The sequence below is a fragment of the Cryptomeria japonica genome, chromosome 3 (assembly GCF_030272615.1).
Source record: "Cryptomeria japonica chromosome 3, Sugi_1.0, whole genome shotgun sequence".
NCBI lineage: Eukaryota > Viridiplantae > Streptophyta > Pinopsida > Cupressales > Cupressaceae > Cryptomeria > Cryptomeria japonica.
Genome location: NC_081407.1, coordinates 1,006,408,214 through 1,006,436,085, shown reverse-complemented (window position 1 = coordinate 1,006,436,085; position 27,872 = coordinate 1,006,408,214). Strand labels below are relative to the sequence as shown.

The 27,872-nt window shown below is 37.2% G+C and overlaps 1 protein-coding gene across 2 annotated transcripts in view; it reads right to left on the bottom strand.

Moving 5' to 3' along the window:
* Window positions 1-27,872, bottom strand: part of LOC131036745 (vacuolar sorting protein 39) — a 154,052-nt gene that overhangs the window by 78,025 nt on the left and 48,155 nt on the right. For both annotated transcript variants that reach the window (XM_057968716.2, XM_057968717.2), the window contains 2 exons: window positions 4,771-4,902; window positions 4,489-4,632 (listed from right to left, as the gene is read on the bottom strand). In XM_057968716.2, coding sequence (XP_057824699.2) covers window positions 4,489-4,632; window positions 4,771-4,902 — 276 coding nt within the window. The remainder of the gene's footprint in view (window positions 1-4,488; window positions 4,633-4,770; window positions 4,903-27,872) is intronic.

Sequence of the window (27,872 nt, the reverse complement as noted above, 5' to 3'; positions counted from 1 at the left end):
AAATTCGTCCAAATCAATTGCAATCTTCGTCCTTTGGCCCTTCTAGGCACTTTGACGATGTCCTAACCCTAGAATTACTTGGTTTGCAAAAAAAACTAGCTTTCAACCCTTAGGACTCGAACTGTTCAAAACTAAACAAGGCTTGGTAAAACTGAAGCGGAAGGCCACAGGATACTAACAAAAACCCTAGAAAACAGGAAAAGAGAGGGTCCCCATTTGCAATGGGGCGATGTGTGAAAAAGGTCACAACAGGTTGCTTCTATTCCAAACAACCCTTCTGCTCTCTTGTATTTCCAACCTTGGTCTCTGATTAGACTTGCAGTTGTTCTATCTCGTTCAAACTTGCTAATGGCTTCATAAAACCCTGGCAGGATTTCAGGATCATCTTTGAAATAACATAGGCTCCAAATAGCATGCTGCTGCATGCAAAGGTGTGTGCATCATTTTCCATCTGGAATCAACTCTCCCAAATCTCCATGTACTCTACTTCTACACTATTTAGTGCTCACTGAATAGATTCCTTACAACGGTCCATGCTTTCATAAAGCATGGCAAGGTAAGGAGTGTCACCATCCACCATACGAAGAACATCAGCAATTGGCCCACATATATTCAAAACTTTTGCTCCACTTTCCCAAAAGTTGCTGCTCAAAATGATTTGCTCTATGTTCTTTCCCTTAGCACCTTTAGAAAGTGCTAAACTTTCCCACTCATTGGAACAAACAACCAATCTCAAACATGCTTTCTCTTCAATCACTCTTTTCAAAGTGATATAAAATGAAGCAAACCTTGTGTCACAAGGCCTCAACAACTCGCTAGATGCATGTTGCCTGTATAGAGTCCATGTGAGATGGTGATTTCTAATGAAATTTGCCACTACTCACCCTCTATGAATTGCTTCATGTATCCATGGGAATTTTGCACATGGGCTCCAATATATCTATGGGTACTTCTCTACAATTAGCTTCACAGCACCCACACAATTCGTTGCACTATCAGTAACCACCTGAACCACATTTTCCACCCCTAGTTCAAGAATGGCTTCATCTAGTGTCTGAAAAATATATTCTGAAGTTTTCTTCTGGTTCATGGTCTCAATCACTTTCAAGAAGACAACACCTTCAAGGCAAGCTACTAAAACATTAATCAATGGCCTTTGACATATATCTGACCATCCATCACTCAATATGGTGCAACCTGTTACTTTCCAAGAAGCTTTGACCTCAGCTTACTTTGTTGTCACTCTATCTTTTGACCTCTTTAAAAGAGAGGTTCTGAAAGCCTCTGACGTTGGAGGTGTGTACCCTTTGACAAACTCTGCGACTTTCCGAATTGCATTACAAAAATGAGGATTTTTTGCCACATTGAATGGAATAGCACTTGTATAAAACAAATCAGCCAATGCATCATCCACTTGTTTTTTCTCTACCAGTTTCCAAAAGCTTTTAAGTGTTCCACTTCCTACTGATACACCTGTGGCCTTGGGTAAACTGGAAGAGGAAGAGATAGATGTGAACCTGGACACATCCTCTTGAATTCTTTGTTTTTTTTGTCTTCTTGATCATTCCTACAATCGAAGAGGATTGTTCTCTTTCTAAAGCAGTTCTCATTTCTGCAGTCACAGCTGGACATGCAGTAACACCTCCTCCTGCACCCCCACTAATCCCAAGTAAGTGGTCTCTTGCCCTTGTTAAACTTCCTTTGAAAGGCTTGTCACATTTGGTACAAAAGAGTTCATTACCATCACGTGTCACATTTCCATACTTCAGAATCAGATTTTTTAGGAGGCATTTTATTACAATCTATACGTTTCAAAAGAAAAACAATATTTAGTATTTAAATTATTAACTACATTCTATTTAAAAAAAAAAAATTTAAAAATTTTAAAAAAAAAGTAAAAATAAAAAACTTTAGTTTTACTGTATTTGACAGATAAAAAAGCTGAATGTATATATCTTTTAAAACATAAAACAGAAATATATTTATTTTTATTTTAATTTTACAAAATAAAATAAAAAAAGTAAAAAAAAAACTTCCACAGTAAATAATATATTAATAATAATAAACAGTAAATATTAATCTTCCACAGTAAATAATATATTAATAATAATAAAACAAAACAAAATAAAAAATAGTAAAAAAGAAAATCTTGCACATTAAAAAAGAAATTAAAATAAATTTAAAAAAACAAATCATAAAATACCAAAACAAATAAAAAATACACAGAAACAATGCCGACGGCCTACCTGGGGGCTTCAATGGTGATTGGGCGAGCACACAAACAATGGCAAGCACACGAACAATGGCAAACGCGAACGCAGGCGACACGCACAAATGCAGGCAACACGAACGCAGGGCACAAACGCGAACAGCGACGGACAACCTGTCAAACCTCTTCGAAATCAACTGCAAATATTTTTGCCCTAGTCGAAATGCTAGAAAGCTCAAACGACTCCTACGTTTTATGTCAAAATCATTGATTATTTATAAGAAAAATTGCCTGAAACCCTAAAATGCACCAACAAAAATATGTTTTAAAAATTTAACAACTCACATGTTTGACCAAAGAATTTTAGGCAAATTTATACGAATTTTCTAAGGTTTTTATGGGTTCGCTGAATTCCGAATCTCAAACCAAAAGTACGGTGAACCATGTGACTTAGTTAAAATCTATGATACAAAGTTCTTTTGTTTTAGCTCAGGTCTTGGTACAGGTACTGTTCGGGTACGGGCACGGTTCAAGTACGCCTTGGGTACATCTTGGGTTCTTCCCAAGTGTCTGGGTTCTCTGTGGATCCTTCTATGAAGAACCCACAGAGAACCCAGGCACCCAGAAAGTATCAAGGGCCATACCCAAGCATAGTTTCACAAATTAAAACCTCAGTTTCAATCTCACAACTTTGTGACAGCATTTTTAATCCAAATATGCCAGCAAGCAAGCAATTAAATATCATTTCAGTTGCATTTGTGAGCTATACCTATGAACACGGGGTTAGTAAACTTTATATCAGCATTATTGAGATTGATTTCAATTGATTTACATTATGCATATGTAACAGCTGTTTGCTTATGTTTTGTGAAATCACTTTCCTTGTGTTGTTAATGATTTGGCATTTTGTCAAATGTTTGAAAAATGAAATTGAACCAACTTCTGCACTTGACACAGCTAGAGGTAGTGGCAATCCAGTTATGGTTCAGATGAAATAGAACCAAATGTTGATATTGACCTTGATGTTTCTGATAAAGAACAAGAATATTAAAATAGATTATAATTTGAGTTTTCATTGTGTAATGACATTTTGAGACTTGAGTAATTTCATTTTCGCAAATTATGAATAAGGTATCAAAATATTCTATTTTTTTTATATTTCTTGGCAATTAAGATTTATAAGTATCACTCTTCTTATAGTTATAGACTGATATAGTTTATGTTTTATAAATTTGATATTTGAACATGTATGTGTGTGTGTGTACATACAGATGTATGTATGTGCATGTGCATGTGCATGTGTATATGTATGTATGTATGTATATGGACATACCCATACCTGTACCCAAGGAAAAAAAAATTGCCGTACCCACGAATCCATACCCGTACCCAAATCCCTACTCGTACCCGAATCAGTAACTTAGATTATTATTATTATTATGTTATTTACATTTTATATTTATTAATTAATATATGCTTATATTTATTATGGTGTTAAAAAACCCCTTTTTCAAATAGGGTTCTGGACGCCAGCTTAGTTTTGAATGGACACAACATATATTGCGACTAGAAGAGTGCTTAATGTACAACAAGCCAGGGAGGAAAAAATCCAGTGAAATCAGACACAAAAATGTATTGTCAGAAGACAGACATGTCAACCTAAAGAAAAAATAAGAACAGTCTAAACACAATTTTATTTTATCATTTCTTAACCACTCTACACCAAACAAATATATCTATGAAGGGATTGTATGGCTACAAGAATAAAAAATCTAGTGGGAGAGCTTCTGAAAATGAAAAGCTAGTAAAGGCTGGGGATCCTGGAGTATATGACAACACCTCATTTTAATAATAAATTTTTAAGGCACCACCTTTCTGATTTTCATCGTAAGTTTGTCCCTGAACTGAAGAATCTTACATACTTAGCAATGCTGTCAATTTAAAGTTCTAGATGATGCTTTCTTCCTCTAGATTTTCAACTTTCTGTTTTTTTGCTTAAGGTTTTGCACAGCACACACTGGTTGGATGAGCAATTGACAGTTTTTCAATGATCCTTATCTGTATCGACATCATCTTGATACTTTTTATGCTTAAATACAATACTCTTCTCAATCCCATGTTTTCATAGGTAGCAATCAATGGAGGAAGTAAGCAGATGATTAATAATTATGCAATATTGCCCATAAGAAACCAATATGTAAAAATCAAAATTCACAAGCTGCAAGATTTGGTTGGCATTGTTACAACTAGAAAACTTTGCAAATTATATCAAGCCATACCTGTGCACCAATTGGGACTGGAAGAAGACAGTAAGCAGAATTTTCTAATGCAGCAACAACACAGTTACTACTTGACAGAAGAAGATGAACATCCCGGAGGGGATATGTCTGAACCAATGGATAAGGAGCCCTTAGTGATCTGATCTGCAATAATTATAGGTTAAACAATCACTTCTAGTCAAACAAGATATCATAGCAGTAAAGATGGTGAATTTTCATCTACAAACAAAAGCAAGGCCTATTGAACAAATTTCAAGGCTTCAAGTAGAACAAGAAGGTAACCTCAATATGCCGTGGTAGTTGAGCAATAGCATATGGCAAATGAATAGCAACAGAGACAGGTGCCTCAGACCAGCATATCCTTCCTTCTTGTAGTAGTTTACCATTCTGGTCTACAAAGACTCCAATATTATCCTGTTTGTGACAAGTTAAAACTATTATTACAATTTCAAAGCATTGGGTTCAAAATCCTTCAAAAAGAGTTATTTCTATAATTCAATGAAAAATTTATTCCTAAAAAATGAAATGAAGAACAAGAATCATATAATCAACATTAAGATTTATATAACAGTAAAAATCACATGGACACATGCACTTAAGCATGCAGCCACAAACGCAGGCAAATATATGCAAGCATAGGTGTAGACAGATAGAGACAGACACAAGCACGTACAGGCGGTACAGCACACATGCACGCATCTTATATCTTCACAAAATCTACTTCCTACCAAAAAATGTGTGCAAGGAGAACACTTGATGCCCTCATACTGCATTCTTACCCACAACTGGTAACTTGTAATGTCCCTACTTTGAAATATAATTTAATAATAAATAATAAAAAAAATTAAAATACAAAAGAATAAATATAAAAATTAAAATTAAAATATAAAAGAATACAATTAAATATAATTAAAAGTTGATTAAGGCTAATGAAAGGTCAAAAGGCAATGAAATGATAAATGAAAGAATACAACCATTTAGAGGAGACAACAGACTTCCCTTTGGGTCTGGGTACAATGTCCCAGACATTATTCTTGATGATAGACCCATACTCTTCATCCATGGCTAATTTCCAAGCATGATGGGACATAGCTTCTTCGACATTGTGAGGTTCAGACTCAATGATATTGCACATCATAGAAATGTAGTTGGCGTGATTTTGGAATCTCTTGCTATCTCTAAAGGTTCATCTGGGAGCAGCAAATCTTTCAGCATCTTGAATCGTGTTTCTAACCCAAAGTGGTCTCTTCTTGCAGACCACAATATCCTGAGGTATATCAATAGAGTGCATAGGCTCAAATGGGTCATTCTGAACTTCTTGATCTGGAAGGTCAGTAGACTCCTCCTGTATCTCAGGGTTAGCATCAACTATTGAATCTTGATTTTCAATCACCATATCATTATTGTTGGATAATGAACCTTTAGATCTTTTGAAAGCAATATCTTCTTCAAAAGTTACATCTCTACTTACCTCAACATACCTTTGACCTAGAATGTAGATGCTGAAGGCTTTGGAAGATTTGTTGTATCGCACTAAGATGCCTTTCTTTCCAGATAAATCCAACTTGGTTCATTTTTCTTTAGGCACATGAACATACACCGAGCTCCCGAATATCCTTAGGTGACTGATGTCAGGTTTGATTCCTGTAAAAGCTTCTTCAGGAGTCACATCCTTTAGGGCATGATGAGGATATCTATTCTGAATATAAACTGTTGTTTTGGATGCTTATGCCCATAGAAAAGGTTGGCAGGTCTTGATCATGGATCATGGCTCTTGCAGCTTCAACAATGGTCTTGTTCTTTCTATCAGCAACTCCATTTTGCTGAGGATTGTAGGGAACGCAAAACTCCCTCTTAATTCCTGCTTTAACACAAAAGTCATAGAAACTACTTGAGGTGTATTCACCTCCATTGTCAGACCTCAAACATTTTATTCGATTTCCTGTAGTATTTTCAACTAAGGCTTTGAATTCTTTAAATCTGTTTAGGACTTCTTCAGACTCTTTAGATTTAAGAAAATAGATCCATGTTTTCCTAGAGAAATCATCTATGAAGATAACATAGTATAGGAAACCGCTAGGAGATGCTACAGACATAGGACCACATAAATCTAAATGAATAAGTTCTAACCTTTCTTTAGCCCTACTATCGCTTTTATGAAAAGGATTCTTTACATTTTTACCCATTGCACAACCTTTACAAGCATCATCATGAGATAAACTGAGTTTAGGCATACCTTTAACCATTTTACCGAGAGTGGGAAGAGCTTGAAAGTGTAGATATCCCAGTCTTCTATGCCATAGCTCGCATGATTCAGGGGTCTCATGAATGAGAGCTTGAATTGGATTAGCTACAAGCTTGTATAAACTATCACATCTATTTCCAATAATACGAGCAGATTTGAAATTAGATTTCTTAGGCCAAGCGAGTACTTTCCCTTCAGAAAATGCTATTTGCAAACCCTTATCTTCTAAGGCAGAAATGGAAATAAGATTTCTTTTAATACCAAGTACAAAGAGAATATCACAGAGTTGTAAGGAAATACCAGAATGAAGTTTTAAAGAGGTAGTACCAGAACCTTTTACCGAATATCAAGCATCATCACCGATTACTACATGAAGGTTGGTGTCCTTTTCAATCAGATCTGAGAGATGCTCACGAAAACCTAAGATGTGTCTGGAGGCACCATTGTCAAGTATCCACGTATTGTTGTCTGTAAGAACATTGCTAGATAGAGCAGAGATAAGAAGATAATCTTCACTTTGTTCGGCAACTTCATTTAAGTTGAGTTCCCTTTCCTTTGGATCATTCTGACAATCTCTGGCATAGTGACCATACTTATCACATCTGAAGCAACGAATGTGAGAGGAATCTCTTGACTTCTTCCTTGGATCATAGGAGGAGGATCTAAAATCTTTGCTTCTCTTTTCTTTCTTCCAATGTCCACCTTTCCTAGATTTAGCTAAGAGAACATGATTATCTTTTTGAGAGTTCTTGAGTTTTCCTCTTACCTCAATTCGAGATTCCTCTTCGATGCAATCAGATTGAAGACGCTCAAAGTTGGGACGATTAGCTCTTCCACCAATGCTACGAATGAATGGTTCCCATTCATCAGGTAGACCATTTAATGCAATTATAAAAAGATCTTTATCCGAGATTTGGCAATCAAGAGTGCTTAGCTTGTCCTTTAGTTCATTGATCTTCATGAAGTAGGCTATGATTGAGTCTTCTTCTTTCATTTTCATGTGAAGAAGTTGTTGTCTTAGAGCAAGTGCCCTGTTGAGGTTGTTGACTTCATACATCCCTTCCAAGTGTTTGATCATTTCCTTGGCAGACACAAACTTTGATATGACAGTGACAAGATGATTCTTGACGAACTCAATTATGATCCTCCTAGCCCTGAGGGAATCTTTCTTGAACTGTTTCAGCTCTTCAGCATCTTCTGGAGGAGACAGCCTTTCTTCTTCTACAAATTTCAACAGATCATTCTCTTCAAGGATCAATAGAATACGGACCTTCCAAGCAGCAAAATCAATGGCTCCCTCAAGTCTATCTTTAGCCTTCAAACCTGACATTTTAATCTGAAAACAACCAGCAGCTATATGTAACAAATGATTTACTAAAATCAGAAGTTAGTGACACCTTGGCTCTGATACCATGTAATTTTATACCCTAGGATTGTTAATCAGATTTATATCCTTTAATTATGCCCTAGATTGTAATCAGATTTGTAGCATTTTAGTAAATCATAATTCAATAAAATCAGAAATGAAGGAAGTAAACAAGAGACAAACACAAATACCCTGGGAAAACCTCCGAGGAGGAAAAACCCAGCATTAAAGACCCTCAGGTCAGATTATATATTCTCTTGATAGCACAAGTACAATACTTAGCTTCCTTGACAAATCTGAATCCTTCTTGAATGACAGATCTGCACTTCTAATCTCTGCACCAAAATTGTCTTTGTCCTCTAGAACTAATTCGCATAAGTCTGGTTAACTTCGCACCCTCCAAGAGTAAGTTCGCACTTTTCAGGCAGAGCTAATTCGCTGAAATGAAGATGAGTGAAATTGATTTGCAAAGTGTCTTTTATTTATATGCATCTTTAACTTTTATTTTGCAAGTCGGTCTCTTTCATTTTGGCACCAATGTTTGTTATTGTGGCATGGGGTTTTAGGATAGGGTTGGGCTTAACCTTGGGGCACGTTACCCTTTAGGATAGGGCCCAGTCCTAAGTGGGTTCGGATGTTACCTTAAGGCAATCCAAACCCATACATTATCCTAGTTACAAACAACAAGGTGAAGTCCCAAGATAGGATGGGGATCAGCGACCCATAAGCCTTGAGGGTATAGACCCAAGATAGGTAAGGGCTTGGATCTGTAAACTTTGAGGGAACCTATTGTATTTGGTCTCTAAGCGCTTTGGTAACATGCAAAGACCATTCTCCCTTAAAACTGAAGTAGTGGCAGGGTTTGATATCTATGTTAAAAACTATGAATAATGAAATTAATCATCTATTGAGGAAAATAAATAAGAACTTTTGTTAATAACTAATTGAAGAATATCAATCAATTTTAGTATATTGAAATAGATCAAGTAGGGGACATTACATAACTAGATAGAGTGCTTATATCAAGGATGCCATATATAATTTATTTGATTTGAAATCCGATAGTCTAAAACATGATTGTTCTTCTATGGTTGCTTGTCAAATAACAGCAAAATTCGGCAAACACATATTTAGTACATAACCAAGAAATTGAAATATCAGGCAATTAAGTATTCAAACAAGACATTATTCTTCTAATGTTATCTTACATTAACCATTAGTTGTTCGATTAAATGCTAAATGAGGTGTCATGTTGAAACTATGTTCATGTTATTATTGTCAATCTATGGAGATTGTTACACAGGTATTGTAACTGTATTATATTTCCAGCTTATTTAGAGCAGTATAATGCAATAAGAAATTACAGCTTGTGCTTTCAATGTAAGATGGTCTCAAGACTAGTCTTGCTTCTGGATGCTTCATATGGATAAGCTTTTTTCACTCTTCTGCAGTAAGGACTTAAGGTACTCATTGAACAGTGGTGTTTCTGTAAGCATGGAAGATCTGGAATGATGTGAGGTAGCAATAATCAAATCCAGTTTGGAGGGCAGTGGCAATTTTAGGTACACAAATATTCATGATGACATGAAGGCAAAGCAAGCAGTCCCTATGGTACCTGCATTCAAGATTTATGGCAAGAGATTGGGCAGAATGAATGAGTGAGACATGAGGGTCAACAGCAAGCAGACTTTAAACTTCATGTTGTGACAATTACTGGGAGTTGTTGATGTGCGTTCTATGACCACGCCCAACACAGAATAAAGTTTCCCAACGGCTACCTTATCCTCTCTTGACCAAAATCAAATGTATGCTAAGATTGCAAGAAAATCATACATTGACTCCAAGGTTCCAACTGCGTACTAGCGACTTTATGTGGATATAGGCTCGTTTGGCTTTGATGTTTGCTAGTAATCCAAGGGAACTTACATTTGGATCATGCTTTCACTTCTTTGCTGTGGCTGGAACTTCATCATTGGATATAGCAATTCTCTGATGCTTTTGCCTTGAACAAACTAAACTGGAATGAACTGAAATTAAAGGGGAAAGGGTTTAGGAAGACTAAGCTAAATCTAAGAAGTCAATAGATAGCAATGCTTCGGATGAGATCAACCACACTTCACTTCGCCACTAGAAGACAACTACATGAAGCGGGTGCAATCTTCAAAGGTTGTGCTTGAAGGATTTTAAAGCATTGATGAACACCATCAAAGAACAATGTTCATCCTACAATTCAGATTAAGCGCACACATAAAATAGCTCAGTCCAACCTTGTACTATTGATAAAAATCATCTATCAACAAAAGGTATGAGCAAGCGATCTTCACCTTAAAACACTGCAATCAACCTTGTTCATCTAAATGCTTGAAAATAAATTTCTACTTTAAGTGAGGAAGGTGAAACCATGCAAGTTTTAAAAAATAACTTAAGTGAACACCATCAAAGAACAATGTATCACCGTTATTATCTCAATAACTTATCACAACAATTTCATACAATCTCCCCCCTTTACAAATGAAGGGGTCACCCCCTTATATAGGCCTCTAGCCTTGATTACATGCAAACCCTAATTAGGGTTTGACCCAAAAGATTCCACACATGATGCAACAAGCTAGGAATAAACATTAATGACCCATTATGCCCATTATCAATTAATTACATTCCTGCCAAAAATGGGGTCTGTTGTGCATTAAATGCACCACTTCTTTCAAATTTGCCCAATGTGTAATAAATGCTCCATGCAATAAATAGCCCATAATGCTCTAAATGCTCCACCATCTCCAAAATCAGCCATATGCAATAAATGCTCCATTATCTCGCCATGCAATCAATAGATTCTCAACATGCAAGTGGACCCCACCATCATAGGGGCTTTTATAATTTGTCAAGTTGTGCTTCATTGATATGGAATGTTCTCTTTGTAGGTCGCCAACTCATCTTTTGCAAGAATCTTTCTATTCTAGGCTTACAAAAAGACATTTTGGAAGATTTTCCTAACTTGGAAGAATTTTAAAAATCTTTTCCACTTCTAAAGGATTCTTGTATGTCTGGAATTCAAGGAGAGAAAATATTTCTACAGAGATTTTGTCTTTAAGGGAAATTCCTATGCACACTTCATCCTATAGGGAGGTTTTTCCATCAATTGACCACTTCTTCCATGTCTGAGGAATTTTATCAACCTGAGTCCTAGAGAGAGAAAATTCTCACTTAGCTAATTTTCTTCGTGCCTTGAAATTCTTCACCTTGGGTGCATTTCTCCCCTGAGGAAGGAAATTTTTTGAAATTTTGAAATTTTCCTCCCAAATAATGTTTTTGCATTTTCTACTTGTCCTGGAGCGCATTTGCTAGGAAGTGGAGGAATTCTGGATAATTAGACTTATCTTCCTTGATGTCATTTTGGCGCCCATTCCTTTCCTAGAGCACATTTTCTTTTTTGATTTGGAGGAAAAATTCCTCCTTAACTCATTTTGGTGCCCAATCTTGACCTTGATTCTACTTTACCCCTGAGGAAGGAATTTCTTCATTTCTTAATCGAATTTCACATTTTCCAAGAATCCTGTCCTAAAGGAAGGAACTTCCAACACTTGTCAATTTTTCACTTTCCTTGAATTTTGTCCTGAAGGAAGGAATTTCCAACACTTGTCAATTTTCACTTTCCTGGAATTTTGTCTTGAAGAAAGGAATTTCCTTGGGTTTTGAATATTTTGCTCTTGCCTTGAATTCCACACTTTTCGTAAAATTTCATCTTGGAAGGAGGAATTTTGAAAATTTTGGAAATTCCTCCATGACATTGATTTGGTGCTCTATGCATTGCCTTGGGCGCTAATCTCCTATGGAGGAGGAATTTGTCCTTAGGAAGAAATTCCTCGACCCCTGTTTGGCGCTCCCATCCTTATGTTGGGCGCTAAAACCACCATGTGGAGGAATTTGGCGTTGAAAACATTTTCCTCCCTTACCACACTTTGGCGCCCTTGCTCATCTTGGAGTGCATTTTTTACCTTATGGAGGAATTTTGATCTTGGAGGAAAATTCCTCCACTTCATTTTGGTGCCTTGAAAAACTGACTTGGGCGGAATTCTTACTTGAAGGAATTTTGACTAGGGAAGAAAATTCCTTCCCCACCCTTTTCTAGTGCTCTATCCCTAACTTTGGGCGCTAATTCTCATGTTGTGGAGGATTCTTGCTTGGAGGATGAAATTCCTACATGACCCCAAATTGGCGCTCTTCCTCCTAACTTGGGGGCATTTTTCATGTGATGGAAGAATTTGGTTGTAGGAGGAAAATTCCTCCACAAGGCCATTTTGGTGCCCATGCTCTTGAGCGTTGAAACCATGTTGTGGAGGATTCTTGCTTGGGGGACGGAATTCCTGCATGACCCCAATTTGGTACTCTTCCTCCTGACTTGGGCGCATTTTTCATGTGGAGGAATTTGGTTGGAGGAAAATTCCTCCATAAGGCCATTTTGGCACCCATGCTCTTGAGCACCGAAACCATGTTGTGGAGGATTCTTTGTCTTGGAGGAAAATTCCTGCACCACTCCTATTTGGCGCCCTCCTTTGGTCTAGAGCACCATTTACACCTTGTGGAGGATTTCAAGGAATTCCTCCTTGACCTTCATTTGGTGCCCCCCTTCTAGATTTGGATGTGCATTTTGCCATGATGGAGGAAATCATTGGAACTGTGAGATTTTGCCAAGATCAAGAGGCAATGGAAAGCACAAATAAGAGAGACAAAATAGATGATAGGAATAAACTGTATTCTACCAAGATGCAAAATATGATCAACTGGATCATTACAAGATATAGATTGATTACCCTTGTGTCTGTGGCATGGTGCAAGGCTCAAATGTAGAGAACATAGACTGCGAAGATGCCATATGATGAGAAGCCCCTGAATCTAGAAGCCATCTCTCTGAATCATGACTTGTTGTAGCACAAAGAGCTTTTCCTTTTCTTGTCCCAAAAGAGTGAGTCTTCCCACTTGTAGAAGCCATGAATGCTTGCCCTTTTCCTTTTGAATGTGAGGAAGTGGAAGTTGATGAATCATCCTTCTTGTAGACATTAGGCAAATCAATGTTATGCTTTTTGAGGATATGTGTGAGCTCATCAATCTTCTTAGAATGGCAACGACGCTCCTCATGACCAAACTTTTTACAATAGGCACAAATAGGTCTCTCCCTCTTTGGTGAGTTATTCCTCTTGGAAGAGGATGAATCTCCTTGTTGTGGAGAGGATGATGCTTTGCCCTTAGGCTTTGATTGCCATTTCTTCTTGTTTGAGTTGTCCTTTACTTGATTTCCTTTGTTCCCTTGATTTGCCACTAATGCTTGAGACTTAGAAGCCTTAAGAATGCCCATGCTTATCAACTTAGTTTGTTCCATCATCAACATTTCAGTGAAAGCATCAAATGTAGGCATTGTGTAGCTAGAACCCATTGTCATCCTATGGGTTTGGAAACTAGAAACAAATGTTGCATATTCTTGTGGAAGTTTGCCCATCAAGTTGAAGATCAATTGAGTGTCCTTATCAATGCCACAATCCTTGAGTTGTGCCCTCAACTCATTTGCCTTAGTGACATAATCTTGTATAGTATCAAAGTTCTTGGGATCTAACATGGTGAGATCACTATCAATCTGATATCCCCTAATCTCATCAACTTGACCATACAAGTCTTGAAACTTTTGCCAAGCATCCTTGATTAGAGTACACTTCTCAATATGAAAAATGAAATCCTTTGATACATACTTTCTTAAGGTACCAATTGCCATGATATTTTTAGTGAGCCAATCCAAGTGACCAACTGGATCAACCTTAGGATCAGCGGGAGCAACAATAGTTCCATCAATATAATGAGTTCGTCCTTTTTCCATAAGTTTACTCCATGCATCAATTTTCCAAGTAGCATAATTATGAGGAGTTAATAGAGGAAACTTAGAAGAACCCATAGCAGCAAAAAGGAACACAAGAGCACAAAAGCACAAGAGACACCCTCCAAATTCACTCAATCAAAGTACCCCCCCAAAAATGATGATTTTGGCACTTTATATGTAGTGCGTGTACAATAGGCCACTTGCAAAAAATGGCAAGGTGGACTTCTGATTTTGTTTTACAACTGCCCCAATAGGCTGAGAACTACAAAGCAAAAGATCAGAAAGATAGATCTATGCAATACAAATGCCAAATTGGTCAAATAAGACCATATGATGAAAGTACAATTTCTACCCAAAATTGTAAAACTGATAGCAGATTATGAAAGTAGATGAAAAATTATGCACTTTAAAAAAAACGGCACCTGAAAAGGAGTCCATATGAGCCCAAATGAAGCCTCCAAAGTTGTAAAAATCAGGATTTCATGATTTCTGAAAAACCTGTATCCGAAAAATCCTACACCATTGTACAGATCACGAAATTCTACCTCAAAACAAAAAAAAATGCTCGAAAAAAGGAGTCTGAATGAGTGAGATATCGCTATTTGAAAATTGCCTGCAAAATTACAATTTTTGGAAAAATTTTGTCGTGGCTTCAAACTTCAAATGCCTCTAGATTTGGCCTCCGAAGTCCAATTTGGATGAAACAAAAAGCAAAACTGACTTTCTTGGACCTCATCAATCCAATGGTGACCTCAGATTTGACCCATCAAGCTTCAATAATAACCTGCAATAGAAAGCTCCAAAATGCAAACCCCAAATAGCATCAAATTTCTCTCAATTGGCAAACCAATGACACTCTAATGGCTTTGATACCATGTGAGATTTTGCCAAGATCTAGAGGCAATGGAAAGCACAAATAAGAGAGACAAAATAGATGAAAGAAATAAACTGTATTCTATCAAGAAAATACTGATCAACTAGATCATCAATCGTTTTTACATACAATGAATATGAGCCTGCTTATATAGGCAAGGCTATATGGATATGTGAGCACACAAACATGACATGTGGCTCAATAAGAAACAAAGGTAGGTAGGAAATAGGTGTGGGCAGGTAGGAGAAACAATATAATATTCCACATGAGGTGGATCACCCACTGAATGTGGAATACAACAACAAGATCAACACCATAAAAGGTGGAAATTCTCCTACACACACTATCCCAATGTGGCACAAACACCCAAGTGTCTCATACCCAAACTACTATGAAATGCATGTACCTAAGTAAACTTAAGTATAGTGTAATAATATCCAAGATGAATAATTATTTACACCAACAGGAACGTACACATTCTCTCCTGATTTAGACATTTTTGCTCATTTTCCAAATTTAGATGTCATTTTGGTTTTTGAAGTCGATTTCTCTACCTAAGACTGATTTTTCGTGCTTTTCCACTTTAGGAAGGAATTCCACACAATCAATTTTTTGATCAACTATCTACTTTTTTCAGCTTTCCGGATTTAGATAAAGATTTTCAGGAATGCTCTGCCTACAATATCATGACAACTACCTAAGGTGGACCTACCAAAAATAGACTTACTAAAAATAGTAAGTACTTCAAAACATCATATCTAGGCAAACTGGGAGAGGGTGACACTTACTAAAAATAGAAATTGCTAAAAGTAGTAAGTTTGATTTTTGGCAAAATTAGGCCAATTCGGGACGCAGTGAAACTTAATAAAAATAGTAAGTGCTCAAAATTCGCTCAAATTTCACAGGTAGCTTCCTTGAAGAGCTCTGACTTCATTGCAATGTTCAGATTTTCAAAAACCCTAAGGAAAAGACCTCAAACCTAAGACTAAAGGGCAAAACCCTAAACGAGGCAAAACAAGTTCCAGACTTAACTAAATTCGCTCAAACGACTTGCAGACTTGATCAAATTTCATCAAAAATACTTGCAGACCAAGGGAGATAGAAAAGATTGCTGCAAAAAGACCCAAAGAACCAAAACCAAAAGACCAAGAGGACCTAAAAAGTAGGCGGTCCCCAATTGCAATAGGGTGATGTGTGAAAACGTCACAACATCTAGCCCCAACCCTAATAAATGTTCCTGAACATTTCAAAGATAGAAAACCCAATCCATACCCAAAATCATTGGAAAATTCCATCCAACCTATCAAAGGACTAGAAAACATACATGAAAAGGAAGTGGAATCTCATATTGGATCAAGTCACTCGATCTTAGATTATCCAAGTGTGTGCAATCGAATTCATTCCGGCTCATAAGATCATAAAAACTCCTAGAATTAGTCATGGCGAGCTAAAGGTATCTATACTTCAAAAGCATCCTGGACATTGCCTTGCTACTAGACAAGCGTCCATAGCTCCGACGAGGTTGTCTCTGAAATTCCAACGAATATTGCTCCATTGCCAGCTGGGCATCCATAGCCCCGATGGAGTTATCCGCATAGTCCCAAAGCCAACATTTTGATATTTCTTTTCATTTTCATCTTTTCTTTCTTTTGATATTGCATTCTTGTTTCCGTCAATTCCTTTGGCTCGTAAGCAATTTAGCCTACTATGGGTTTGGAAATTTCAGTGGCGCCGAAGCAAGATGTAAGGTTTACACCAGCCATAACTTCTCCCAAGAAATCTAAATGACTCAGAGCAATTGATTAGGCGTGTGAAGGTGGAATACACCCAGATTTGAGCAAAGGAAAACATCATCACCCTACTCGCCAACAGGGACTCCAAACATTTAGGCCACCCCAAAACCTGAGCAAAGCTACTTGAGCAAACAAGCTCAAGGGAAACCAACACCAAAGGCAGAAAAACAAAAACCAAAAACCCAAAGCAAAACAAAACAAAACGAAACAAACCAAAACCAAAAAAGGAAAGGGAAAACTCAAAACAAAACAAAACAAAACCTACAAAAGGGAAACCTAGCCTAATAGGAACAAAAAATTTTAACAGACAATACTCACAAGACCTAAATATATACAAATCCTAACATGATTTCTCAAGATGTGCAGGAGCAACATGGCATTAGTCATGGTTCGAAGCCTTGCAAATTCATCTTTAAACTCAAAAAAGTAATCTTTCATAATACAAACTTCAAACTCAAGCAAAACTTCAAGAAATATTAGAAACTATGGCAACTCATCAGGACCATGATTAATCCATAAACAAGTTGTTCTTCCTAAAATTTCGTAACCAAATTCATAGCTTTCAACCTCAGGAGCAAGGAAAGAGACAACCTGGTGGTTTTCGTAAATGAGCGAGAATTCTTGTGTGTCATCCACTGCTTCATCAGGAGGTCGAAGCTTGTGATGTATCATCCTGCTTGCATCCGAAACATGCAGATCGGGATCACACTCAATGGCAAGCAAACCATGGTGTGAGTTGGCTTGAATTGGGACTTGGAAATATAGGCCATTTCTCCAGCTACTCCTTTTGAATATTTGATAACGAGTTGAGCCCCAACCCGAATTGCTCTTCATTCTTTACTTCTATCACGACAACTTGTTCATCGGTCGGCATCTCACGTATCTCAATTTCTTTTAACAGTTCTTGGATCTTCAGTAGGGGATCGAGTGCCAGCCCGAATTGCATTTCATACTCTACTTCCATCTCGGTGGCCCACTGACTGTCACATATTCCTTCCTACCTCAAGCTACCTATCATTTCTGCCATCTTGAGCATGCACGAATGAACTTCATCAAGGATATTCCTCTTTGAAGTGCACTGGAACCACCACCCTCTTCATGTTTTCCTCCTTCGATGAATGGACTTTGGAAATCTCTCACATCATCTCTACTTTGAGCTAAGTCCTCCATTTTTGGTTCTTGATGATCTTCAATAACTTGCAATTTTGTATATTCATTCGCTTCCATATGCTGACAGTCGCCTTGAGTGGTTCTCCTTTCTTGGATGTATTCCATTGCTTCTTTGATCTTTACTCCAATGGCCTCTCATTCTAGTGTGATGTAGGAACAATCTTCGTCCACCTAAATGCTTCATTAAATTGTACTATCTTCTTCCAAATTTCTTCCTTCACAACCTAATGTTGTTGCAATGCTTAGTTCTTTTGATGCAGGACTAAGATGCATTGAAAGTGAATGAAAAAGTAAATAAAGCAAAAAGGATGGAACCAAAAGAAGAATTTGCCCAGTTGAAAGAGAGAAAAGTTTGAAATTTTTGGCAAAGTGTTTAAGAAAAGGGACAAAAGTCAAAGGCAAAAGCAGAAATTCGCTCAAGCATTGAAAGAGAATAAAAAAGGTGAATAAAGCAAAACTTAAAATCAAAAAGAATTCATGAAGAAAAAATGGATTAAGGAAAAAAAAAAAAAAAAACAGCAGCAAGGTGAAGTTAGCTCAAGATGAGAGGCTTCTAAAACAGAGCTAGAAAGGAAAAAAATTGCCATTTGATTTAAAACACAAAAACGAAACAAAAAGGAAAAAAAAAGTGAAATAAAACAAAGGTTGAGCTCTTTATAAGCACAAGCATTGGCATTCATTATTCACAAGTTGCCTCTCATACTTGAGAATTCAAGCTCTTAGAAGAATCTCTTCAAATTGCAAGGTAGATTTTCAAAGTGAATTTTAGGTGCAAGAGGAAATCAGGCCAAGCTGGAAGTGATTCTGTTGAAGAATTTCTTCAATATTTTCAGGTTTATAAAAATTTCTAAGGCAGATTTTCAGAGTTTCAAGTTCAAATTGCACTTCAAGACTTCCTTCTTTCAGTCTAAAATTCTGATTCTCAGACTTGTACATGATTTCCCACCTCAAATTCTTCAAGGAATAGTGTTGCTTTTTGTGCATTTTCAATTTTGAGGGCAGAAATCTCATAAATCAGACTTAGTTTCACAATTTCCAGACATTTCCAAGTCTGATTTTAGTTTTCAAAACTTCTCTAACTCTGATTTTTGTTTTTCCAGACTGGATTAAGTCTGATTTTAAGAATTTATGAGAAAAATCAGAGTTATCTTTCGAAATTCCTTAAACGAATATCAAACCCCCTTAATGTTTTTTTAATTTAAAAAATTTTCATGATTTTCAGGTGGTGGATGTCAACTCAAGGAAGGATTTCCAGAAAGGTGAAGATGAAACAAAGGAACTAGTTGGAAAGATGATTCCACAACGCATGGAAGGACAACATTCACACTTCAAGGTGGAATCCAAAGATGAATGGAACAAAGAAGAACTTATACTTTGTTGATGTTATAGCTAGGTCGGATTCCTTCTAGGGCCGACCTAGCACTTTTGGGTGGCTAATTGGCCTGTCGGCCTTAGCCACAATATCTTGCAAAGTTCAATGTATAACTTGTTATTAGGTCTGGCCCTAAATGGGTGTCATCATTTGTGAAATGTAATTATAACGTGTAACTTGTATTAGGTCCAGCCCTATACAAGTAACTTGAAAATTGTAATTGGGCTAACCCTGTGTGTGGGCGCCAAAATGAGATTCAATTATTAATTTAAATGCAAGGCTGACCTAAGCAGATCATATATATGCAAGATCATTCTTGCATCAATAATACATTCATTCAGTAACCAATCTCATTCACCCATCAGCGAACTACCTCTGCTATTGACCAGCAAATTACTTCAGTGAATCAGTTATCTTGTGCAGCGAATTAATCCTAGATATTATCTAGGGCTGGCGAACTTCCAACTAGGGCTGACAAACTTCCTTTAGGGCTGGCAAATTCATCCACAAGGACAGCGAACTCCTCCTAGGGCTGTCAACTTCATTTACAAGGTCAGCGAACATGTTCTAAGGGCTGCAAGATCAAGCGAATGGTCTACAATCAGATTATTGAATCATCTACAAGAAGCATACCTCAGATAAGTCTGCCCTAGTGTGTGTGCCCTAACTTGCATTATCATCTGCTGATTATATTATGCTTCAAGTGTTGAAGCAAAAGTTGTAAGACTTCTACTGATTTTGAGTTAATATAATCTGAGATCTTTGTTGCTAGGTTTTTCACCTCCAAGAGGGAGGTTTTCCTAGGTTACCGTTGTGTTATGTGTGTTTATTGTTTCATTTCTGCATGTCGTTATCAGTCTGATCTATAAAATTAACACATTCCACACCAAGGAGAGATAAGTTCAATGAAGAAAATGTTCTAATCATCTTGAATTTCCTTCGGGAATCCAAGAGTAAGGCTTCGTGATGGGGAATCAAATCTGCAAGACAAGCTAAGGTGGCATCCCAGTCATCAATCAACCAATCCAAGGGTTCCAAATCGGATACGTCCAGGTGCAATGAACCAGACTCAACAAGTGGAAGATTTTTTCTCATTGGTTATCCAAAACATTGTAATTTTGTCATTGGCCAAAAGGAGTTTTTTTGCAATTAACCCTGATTAGAGTTTTATCTACTAATCTTGGTCGTTGATCTTGGATCAATCTAGGTCGTTGCTTTGTAATGGGATGTTTATATAATATTATAAACCCTCTTCTCATTTGTAAAGAGAAATATTTCTAAGAAATTGTTGTAGTGATACTTCTTAAGTGCTAAGGCATAATTGATTGTTCAATTGTTGGTGAATTTTGTCTACTTTTGCAAGTTAGCATGGTTTCTTGGCTCTCAATAGTATATATTTCATTTTCAAGTTGATAGATTGAATGAAGGATTTGATGGAATTGCTCAATGTGGAATGATGTGTTCATATTTTTGATAATTGGATAATTTCCAGTTATTGTGCAAAGTTAGCTTGAACCAATAAATGAAATTTAACTTCTATTGCTTTATTCATTGTTCAAAATGTTGGTGAATACGAGTGATATGAAAATCTTTTGAATTCCTTAGAAGATTGCACCGTCCTTGTGTAGTTGTTGAATTTGGCCAAGCAAGGATTGATTTTAATTCCACATTTGCAATTTTCGTCTCCACAATTCATAGGATTAGATTAGGGTTAGAATTATCTTCCTAAACCCTCACACTTTTTCCCTTTGTTTCCAAGTCTTAGTAGAAGTAGGATTGAAAAGAGCTCATTGAAAATAATTCCAAAAAAGAAGAAAGTTACAAGTGTCGGCAATCAACAAAATCCTTTGATTGATTCACTCCTCGAACAATTGTGTAAGTCCCCCTTGAGATTACTAGCATAACACAATGAACCAACTCAGACTATCTGCATGAATCAGGAACCTTGGAGTCGTCTTTGTGATCACACAATCCGTCTATTTAGCACATAGAAGATTTTGATCAAGAGAGAATACGATATCACTAGGTATTTTATTCTAAGTTGCGAGTGCATAAAAAACACACCAACAAGACCACAACCAAAAAATATTGAACAAAGAATCAAAACCAGTTGATAATCCCATGGATTTTGATAAAAAACATGGACAAGCTTTGATGCTTCTAAAGCTCAGTTATAGATGCATCAAAACCAAAGATCCAGAATGCCACAACTGTACTAACTCTATGGAAGAATGTTAATGCAAAAAACAAATATCAAATGCCAAACACTTATGTACTAACTCTATGGAAGAACCTTAATGCAAATAACAAATATCAAATGCCAAACAGTCTTATATCTAAAGAATCTCTTGTTTTCAAATAAGCAATGGGATGGAAGAACAATCACTATTTCAGTTTAAGGATCCTGAATCTTAAAGATTAGTTGTCAGCTTTTCAAAATCCAGTGGATGATGATGACATGGTAGCTTTGATCTTACAGAGCTTACCATTATCCTATGTTTCATTTGTCGAATCCCTGCATTTGATTGTGTAAAGTTATAAACACAAATGCTTGACTTCAAGAAGTTATCAAAATTTGTAAGAAAGAGGAAGCAATACAAATACAATTTGGTGCAAGGAATAAAGGTGAATTCAAGCTCAATAATTTACCCAATCACACCTTCAAAAGCACTAATGCATATACAGGAAATCAAAATGGAAACATTTTTTATGTCATGAGCTTGGACATCTAAAGAGAAATTACCATAAAAAGAATGAATAGTATGGCTTGCCAAATAGGATCAAAGCATGAAAAATGCTATTGACAATGATGACCTAATGGTGATAGGAGAACTTGTATTTGTTGTGACCAATCAATTAAGTCAAGAACCTAGTATTTTGACTTTGTGCACATAGATGCTATGCATGTCACAAAGACTGGTACATAACTTTTGCTCAAGATAAGAATAGAAGTGATATGTTTCAATAGGCGATGATTGGACTCACTATGTCAAATGACATAGTAATGCGCATGTCACTTTCAACAACACAATTAATTTATACTTTCAAGAAAGTTTGGTCTGTTTCTAACATGAACAAAACATAAAGATACTCTTTCAGTAAACTGTCAAAGCAACAAATGTGTGATCACAACTCTCCATAATAACAAGATGATTGCAATGAAGTTGGTGAAAGGGGATTGTATAAACTTGTTGATCACAAACTAGATAACACTCATGCACTAGAAGCAATGGAGAATAATATGCACACCTTTATTATCAATATATGTCTATATTTAGTAAGACTGACATGCTTGATGGAGTTCGATAGTCAAGACATACGTATAGATTGTCAAAGGGGAAAATAGAGTTGACACCCATTTGATACTAATAAAGCATATGCAACAAAGGAGTCTTGGACCTAATACATGTTGATATGTTAAGTCCAATGAAGACAAACACTATATCTAGAGAAAAGTATTTTTTGCTATCAATTGATGACTCCTCAAAAAAATATGAGTCTATTTCTTCAAAAAACAAGAATATTTTACTCACTTTGCAACATTCAAATCTTTGGTGGCAAAATCAAGTGGCTAGAAAGATGAAGACTATTGGGTCTAATAATTGAAAGGATAATTTGTTATATTAATAACAAAAGAGACAAAAGCTCCTTGAATAGAGATCACCAAAATTTTCCATAATGGAAACGATTGAGAACAAAAGACAAAAAGTTAACTTTCTAAAACTAACTAAAGACGAAAGATATAGAAGGAAGTTTCTAAATACTAACTAAACAACTAAGATGAGCATTACATCAATATCACAATATTACTTTAATACCCTCCCTTAATGTTCATTCTATGAGCTACCTGTCAACATGTATTTTGTACACAATCAAACACAGAATAAAATACCCAAGGGTACCTTATCCTCTCTTGAATAAAGCCTCTGATTGCTGAAGATGTCGCAAAAAAGGATCAATCGGGATGACTCCAAGGTTCTTTGATGTAGGGTCTCTACGTGTGGATAAGCACCAGTGGTCGTTGTGAATGTTGTTTCATCAAGGGGCCTTACATTTCCGAATTGTAGGAACAGAATTTCCTAAAACTAACAAGTTCTCAAAAAGATCAAAAGGTAAGGTTGGCAAGAGATGAATTCTAATCTAATCCTAGGAATGATTCAATGTAAGCTAGACTTGGTAAGATTCTACCAATTTCAGTATTGCCAAGGAATAACAACTCTACTGAAATTGATGCGATCTTCTAAGGTGACTAATGATTTTTCAACTCATCAAGAATCATAGACACTACCATGAAGGTACATATCAATAGTTCAATAATGATTGAAGGTTTAAGCAATCCAAATATCTCCAGTTGACCACACAAGGCGTCCTTACAATCAGCAAGAAGCTAGTGGTTTGGAACGTGAATCTCACCAAAGATCAAGCTCAACACTTAGTCCTTAAAATTTAAATACTACTTCAACCAAGAATGATTCAAGAAAGTAAGCAACCATGAAAGTAGCCACAAGAATTGCAATAAAACACCATAACTTCAATATTTTATTGATCTCAAAGCCAAAATAGACAACAATTGCTTGAAATTCTCTCTTCAATGCTCAATCTTGCTACAAAATAACTCCTAACTATCTGACTCTAATATCTATTTCTCCTCTTAATCTCTAATTACAAAATGAAAAATGAGTGAGGGTATATATAGCATCCTCAATTACAATGAACGGCCCAGATCAAAAGAAGATCAACGGCTGAGATTCTGACACCTAAACCCTAATTAGGGTTTATTACAAAAAGTTCCCCATTTATTGAACAATATTAAATGCATAGCCAAATATTTGATTGGCACAAAAATCTACGAAACATAGACCAATGATAATTAAGGTGCCACATCATCTACAACAACCTCTCTTCTAGAACCTTGTTCCCTTTCCAATGCTCTTTCTTAGCATATGCAATGAATCTGGACACAATTCCTTCAATCTCAACAATAGGAATCTCGGGAAGATTCCTCATTCGTTCCTCCAAATGGATAACCTGATCAAAAGCCTTGAGAAGAGTCGCATCCCATCCAGGTTCGAGTTCTTTGATTTTCTCAATCAGGAGCATAGTAGCGAACATTTGATCCCGTTGTTCATCTGTGATAACATTCTCATCTTTGCAAAAGATGACCTTGACCTTTTCTTCCAACTCTTGAAGATCCACATCTGTCTCATCTTCAATCCTCCTGCCAAGAATAGAACATAACACCCCAAACACCTTGTCCTGAATTGGATGGATGACCTCTTCAACTTGATTGCATTTGGTCCTGATGTCTTCGAAAAGAACTTCCTTCATCTGGAGTAGAGTTGACCACTGGAGTAAATTATGAGCTCCTCCATCCATTATCTTTTCTTGTGCTAGGATTTTCCTTGGTGTTTGCCTGATTACTTGTAGAACAGGAATGATAACATCTCTAGTGTGGGCAAAGGCGGCCACTGTTATCATTAGGTTGTGGATGATCTCAAGGACCTGGATAGCTCGATGGATGGTCTACATCATTCTTGATGCGAATTCAACGGCTACTGTATGGGACTTGTCAATCCAAGAGCTCATAAGCTTAACCAAGCTCTTAACTCTTTCTGCCTCGCCAACTGATTCAAGGGGAAGTGTTTGCACGGGAGACACTGCTGGATCCTGACGTCCCAAAGGCTGATTGAGATGGCTAAAGTAGCCTCTCCAAGCACCGACTTCTCGCTCAAGCTTTCTATTCTTTTCCATTTCTTCTTTAAGCTTGTCTTTAAGTGCCTCAAATGAATCGATTGCCTCATCCAGTGTCTGCTCAACGGTGAGTGGACCAAGTTCAAAGGTTTCTACATCATACTCCTCTGCCAGGATTTCACCTTCATACTTGTCCATTGCTGGTGTAGCTATCTGCAACTTCCTGGACCCTGTCTCATCTCTAATCATCTTGGACATCTTGGTGGCCTTCCTCTTTTCTGTCACTCCCTGAGAATTTCCTACAAGGCTCTCTAAGTCAATTACATTATCTTCATCTTCGATCACAATCACCCTTATTAGCTCTCCTTCAACCAATCTGGAATGGCGGATCTTGTCTCTCTAACTTGTATCTCTTTAGGCAATGGTTCTTCTTCTCGGAGAGGAGATGTCACTTCATCATTATTCTTGTCTTCATGTAGCTCATTAACTTGAGGAGATTGACTTGATGAACGTTGAGATGCCTGTCCTTCTTCGTGTTTATCATTTTGTACCATTGATTCCATAGATTCCTCGACCTCAGGTACCCTCTTCTCTTGTCCTACATCCTGACTTGTCCTTTTTTCATGTCGAGAAGATGTACCGGATGAGCGATCTCGATTGGCCTCTTGCTTCCTCTTGGAGGGTTCCCTTTTCTCAGGTCTTTCTTTCCTCTTCGCGCCTCTAGGATGAGGATTGCCTTTGCTTGCGCTTCTGGGATGAGGATTGCCTTCACTTGCACTTCTAGGATGAGGATTGCCTTCACTTACGCTTGCTCCTCCTTCTCCTGGCTTTTCCTCCAAAGTAAAAGTTATTGGTACGTTCTGATCTCTCAACTTTTGATGTTGTATATCTACCCATTTGCGAGTATATGACAAAACTGGAGCCATCAAAGCTTTTAAGTCCAAAACCTCAGGCTCATTCCAATCTATCTTCACTGCTTTGTCTTCTCGGTCATAAGATGATTGGAGATGTCTGCCACTGTCCTGAGCTTGATCAACCACTATAAACTTTGCATTTCCTGATGAAATCTAAAGGCAATCTGGAATGCATCTTTCTTTTTACTTCTAGATCACTTGAGAGATTCATCCAAAAGTCCTCTACCTGACACTCATGCCTGTACTTTCTACCAACTGTCTCTTCTATATACCTATAAGGGTCAAAATTCTCCCTCAAAGCAAAGAATGAAAATGAATACAAGGCTAACTCCTTTTCTGCATCATCCAAGGCTAGAGCATTAGGACATACCTCAACTGAATTCCCTAGTATGATAGGCACAGGAATTCCATTTCCATGCCTGTGTCTAAATACCTTCGCATAAGCCGCCAACTGCCTAGTCACCTCAAGTAGCACTATCCTGTCTGTCGGATATCTTGGCAACATATAGGGAGGTGAAGGACACCCATGAACTCTAATATATGTAAACTTTTGGAATTGGATGAACCAAGCACCATACCTCTTTACAAGCTCTTGTGCATCTTGAGACAACCGATTGTGAATCCCGCCTTGCAATATCCTGGTGATATTCATCGTAAAGGTATCGGTGACTAACTTGTAGTCACTTCCTGGTGGGTGATGCAAATGAACATAAGATTCACAAATTTTGACTTCTCTGGGTCCTCTTCCGATCACTCCTCTGTGAGGTAGTCCTGCATATTCGAAACTCCTGATCAAGGCATGTATGATGTATGAACTCATGTGGAAGGACTTGGTAGCCTTTAGTCTTCTCAACTGCACGTCCAAGCAATGGCTAATAATTCTAGCCCAATGAATTGTTCCTTTTCCTTGAACTATCACTTGGATGAAGTAGAACATCCACTTCTCAAAATAGAAGGCTTGAGGAGCCCCTGTAACTCGATTGAGCAAAGTTATCAAATCTCTGTACTCCTCCTGGAAGTCGATCCTATGTAGTGTGTTGGGAATCTTGCTCAGGCGAGGACGACTTTTGAGTAACCAATTCTTATTGATAATGCTCAAGCAAGTGTCTGGATCATCTTCATACATGGACCTAGCTCCTTCTAAGCTTTTGTAAATCATATCTTTATGTTCTGGAAGATGGAGAGCCTCACTTATAGCCTCTTCTGAAAGGTAAGCCAAAGTGTTCCCTTCCTTGGACAGGATTGATCTTGATTGTGGGTCATAATGGCGGGCACACTCGATCATTAGCTCATGGCACTGGACTGCTGGAGGGAAACCGGCCACCTTGATGATGCCACTTTCAATTATTCTCTTTGCGACAAGTGATGGTTTTCCAATGTAAGGGACCTCTCGAAACTTCTTCACACTGAAGTTTCCCAAGTTGGTATCTCCAATGTTGCTCCACTTTGATACGATCTTGGTCTCCAATTCTTCATTCCTCTGATCTTCCTTCATGAGAGCTGGACGGCTAGTGGATGCTCCTGCCTTTGGGGTCGCCATCTTGTCACCTACACAACATTTCATAATGAGCAATATATTTTGCAACGTAGGAATATAGATTAGAAAGGAAGATTTAAGCTTTTAATTAGGAAACTTCATGATAAATCTTTAAGTTATCATTTCCTAATTTAACTACGCAATTTTCAAAAACTTGAAGTTCAAAATTCAATATTTCAACATTGGGACAAGGATGATCACGCCATACCTCCACTTTGAAAATTAATTCTAAGAAATCATACAAAAATAGGAGAATTTGCTAGGCGAAAGATATATCGAAGTCCTCCCTTTAGCAAAATGTACTTCCTCTAGTCTTCACAAGCATCAATTCCACCACCTGTAGCCTCCAACAAAGTTCGCTCCAGCTAGACCAGATTTCGCACTTCTTCCTAGCTTCTCCAAATCGCACTTGATACAATGAATGAATGATTGATTAAAATCGCTCAACACATCCCTATTATATAGGCGCTCACCACTTCATTTTCCCATAGGCCGACTTGGTGAAAATAGGCCAAAATAAACAAAAAATTAATAAAAGAAGAAGGCCGACTCAATT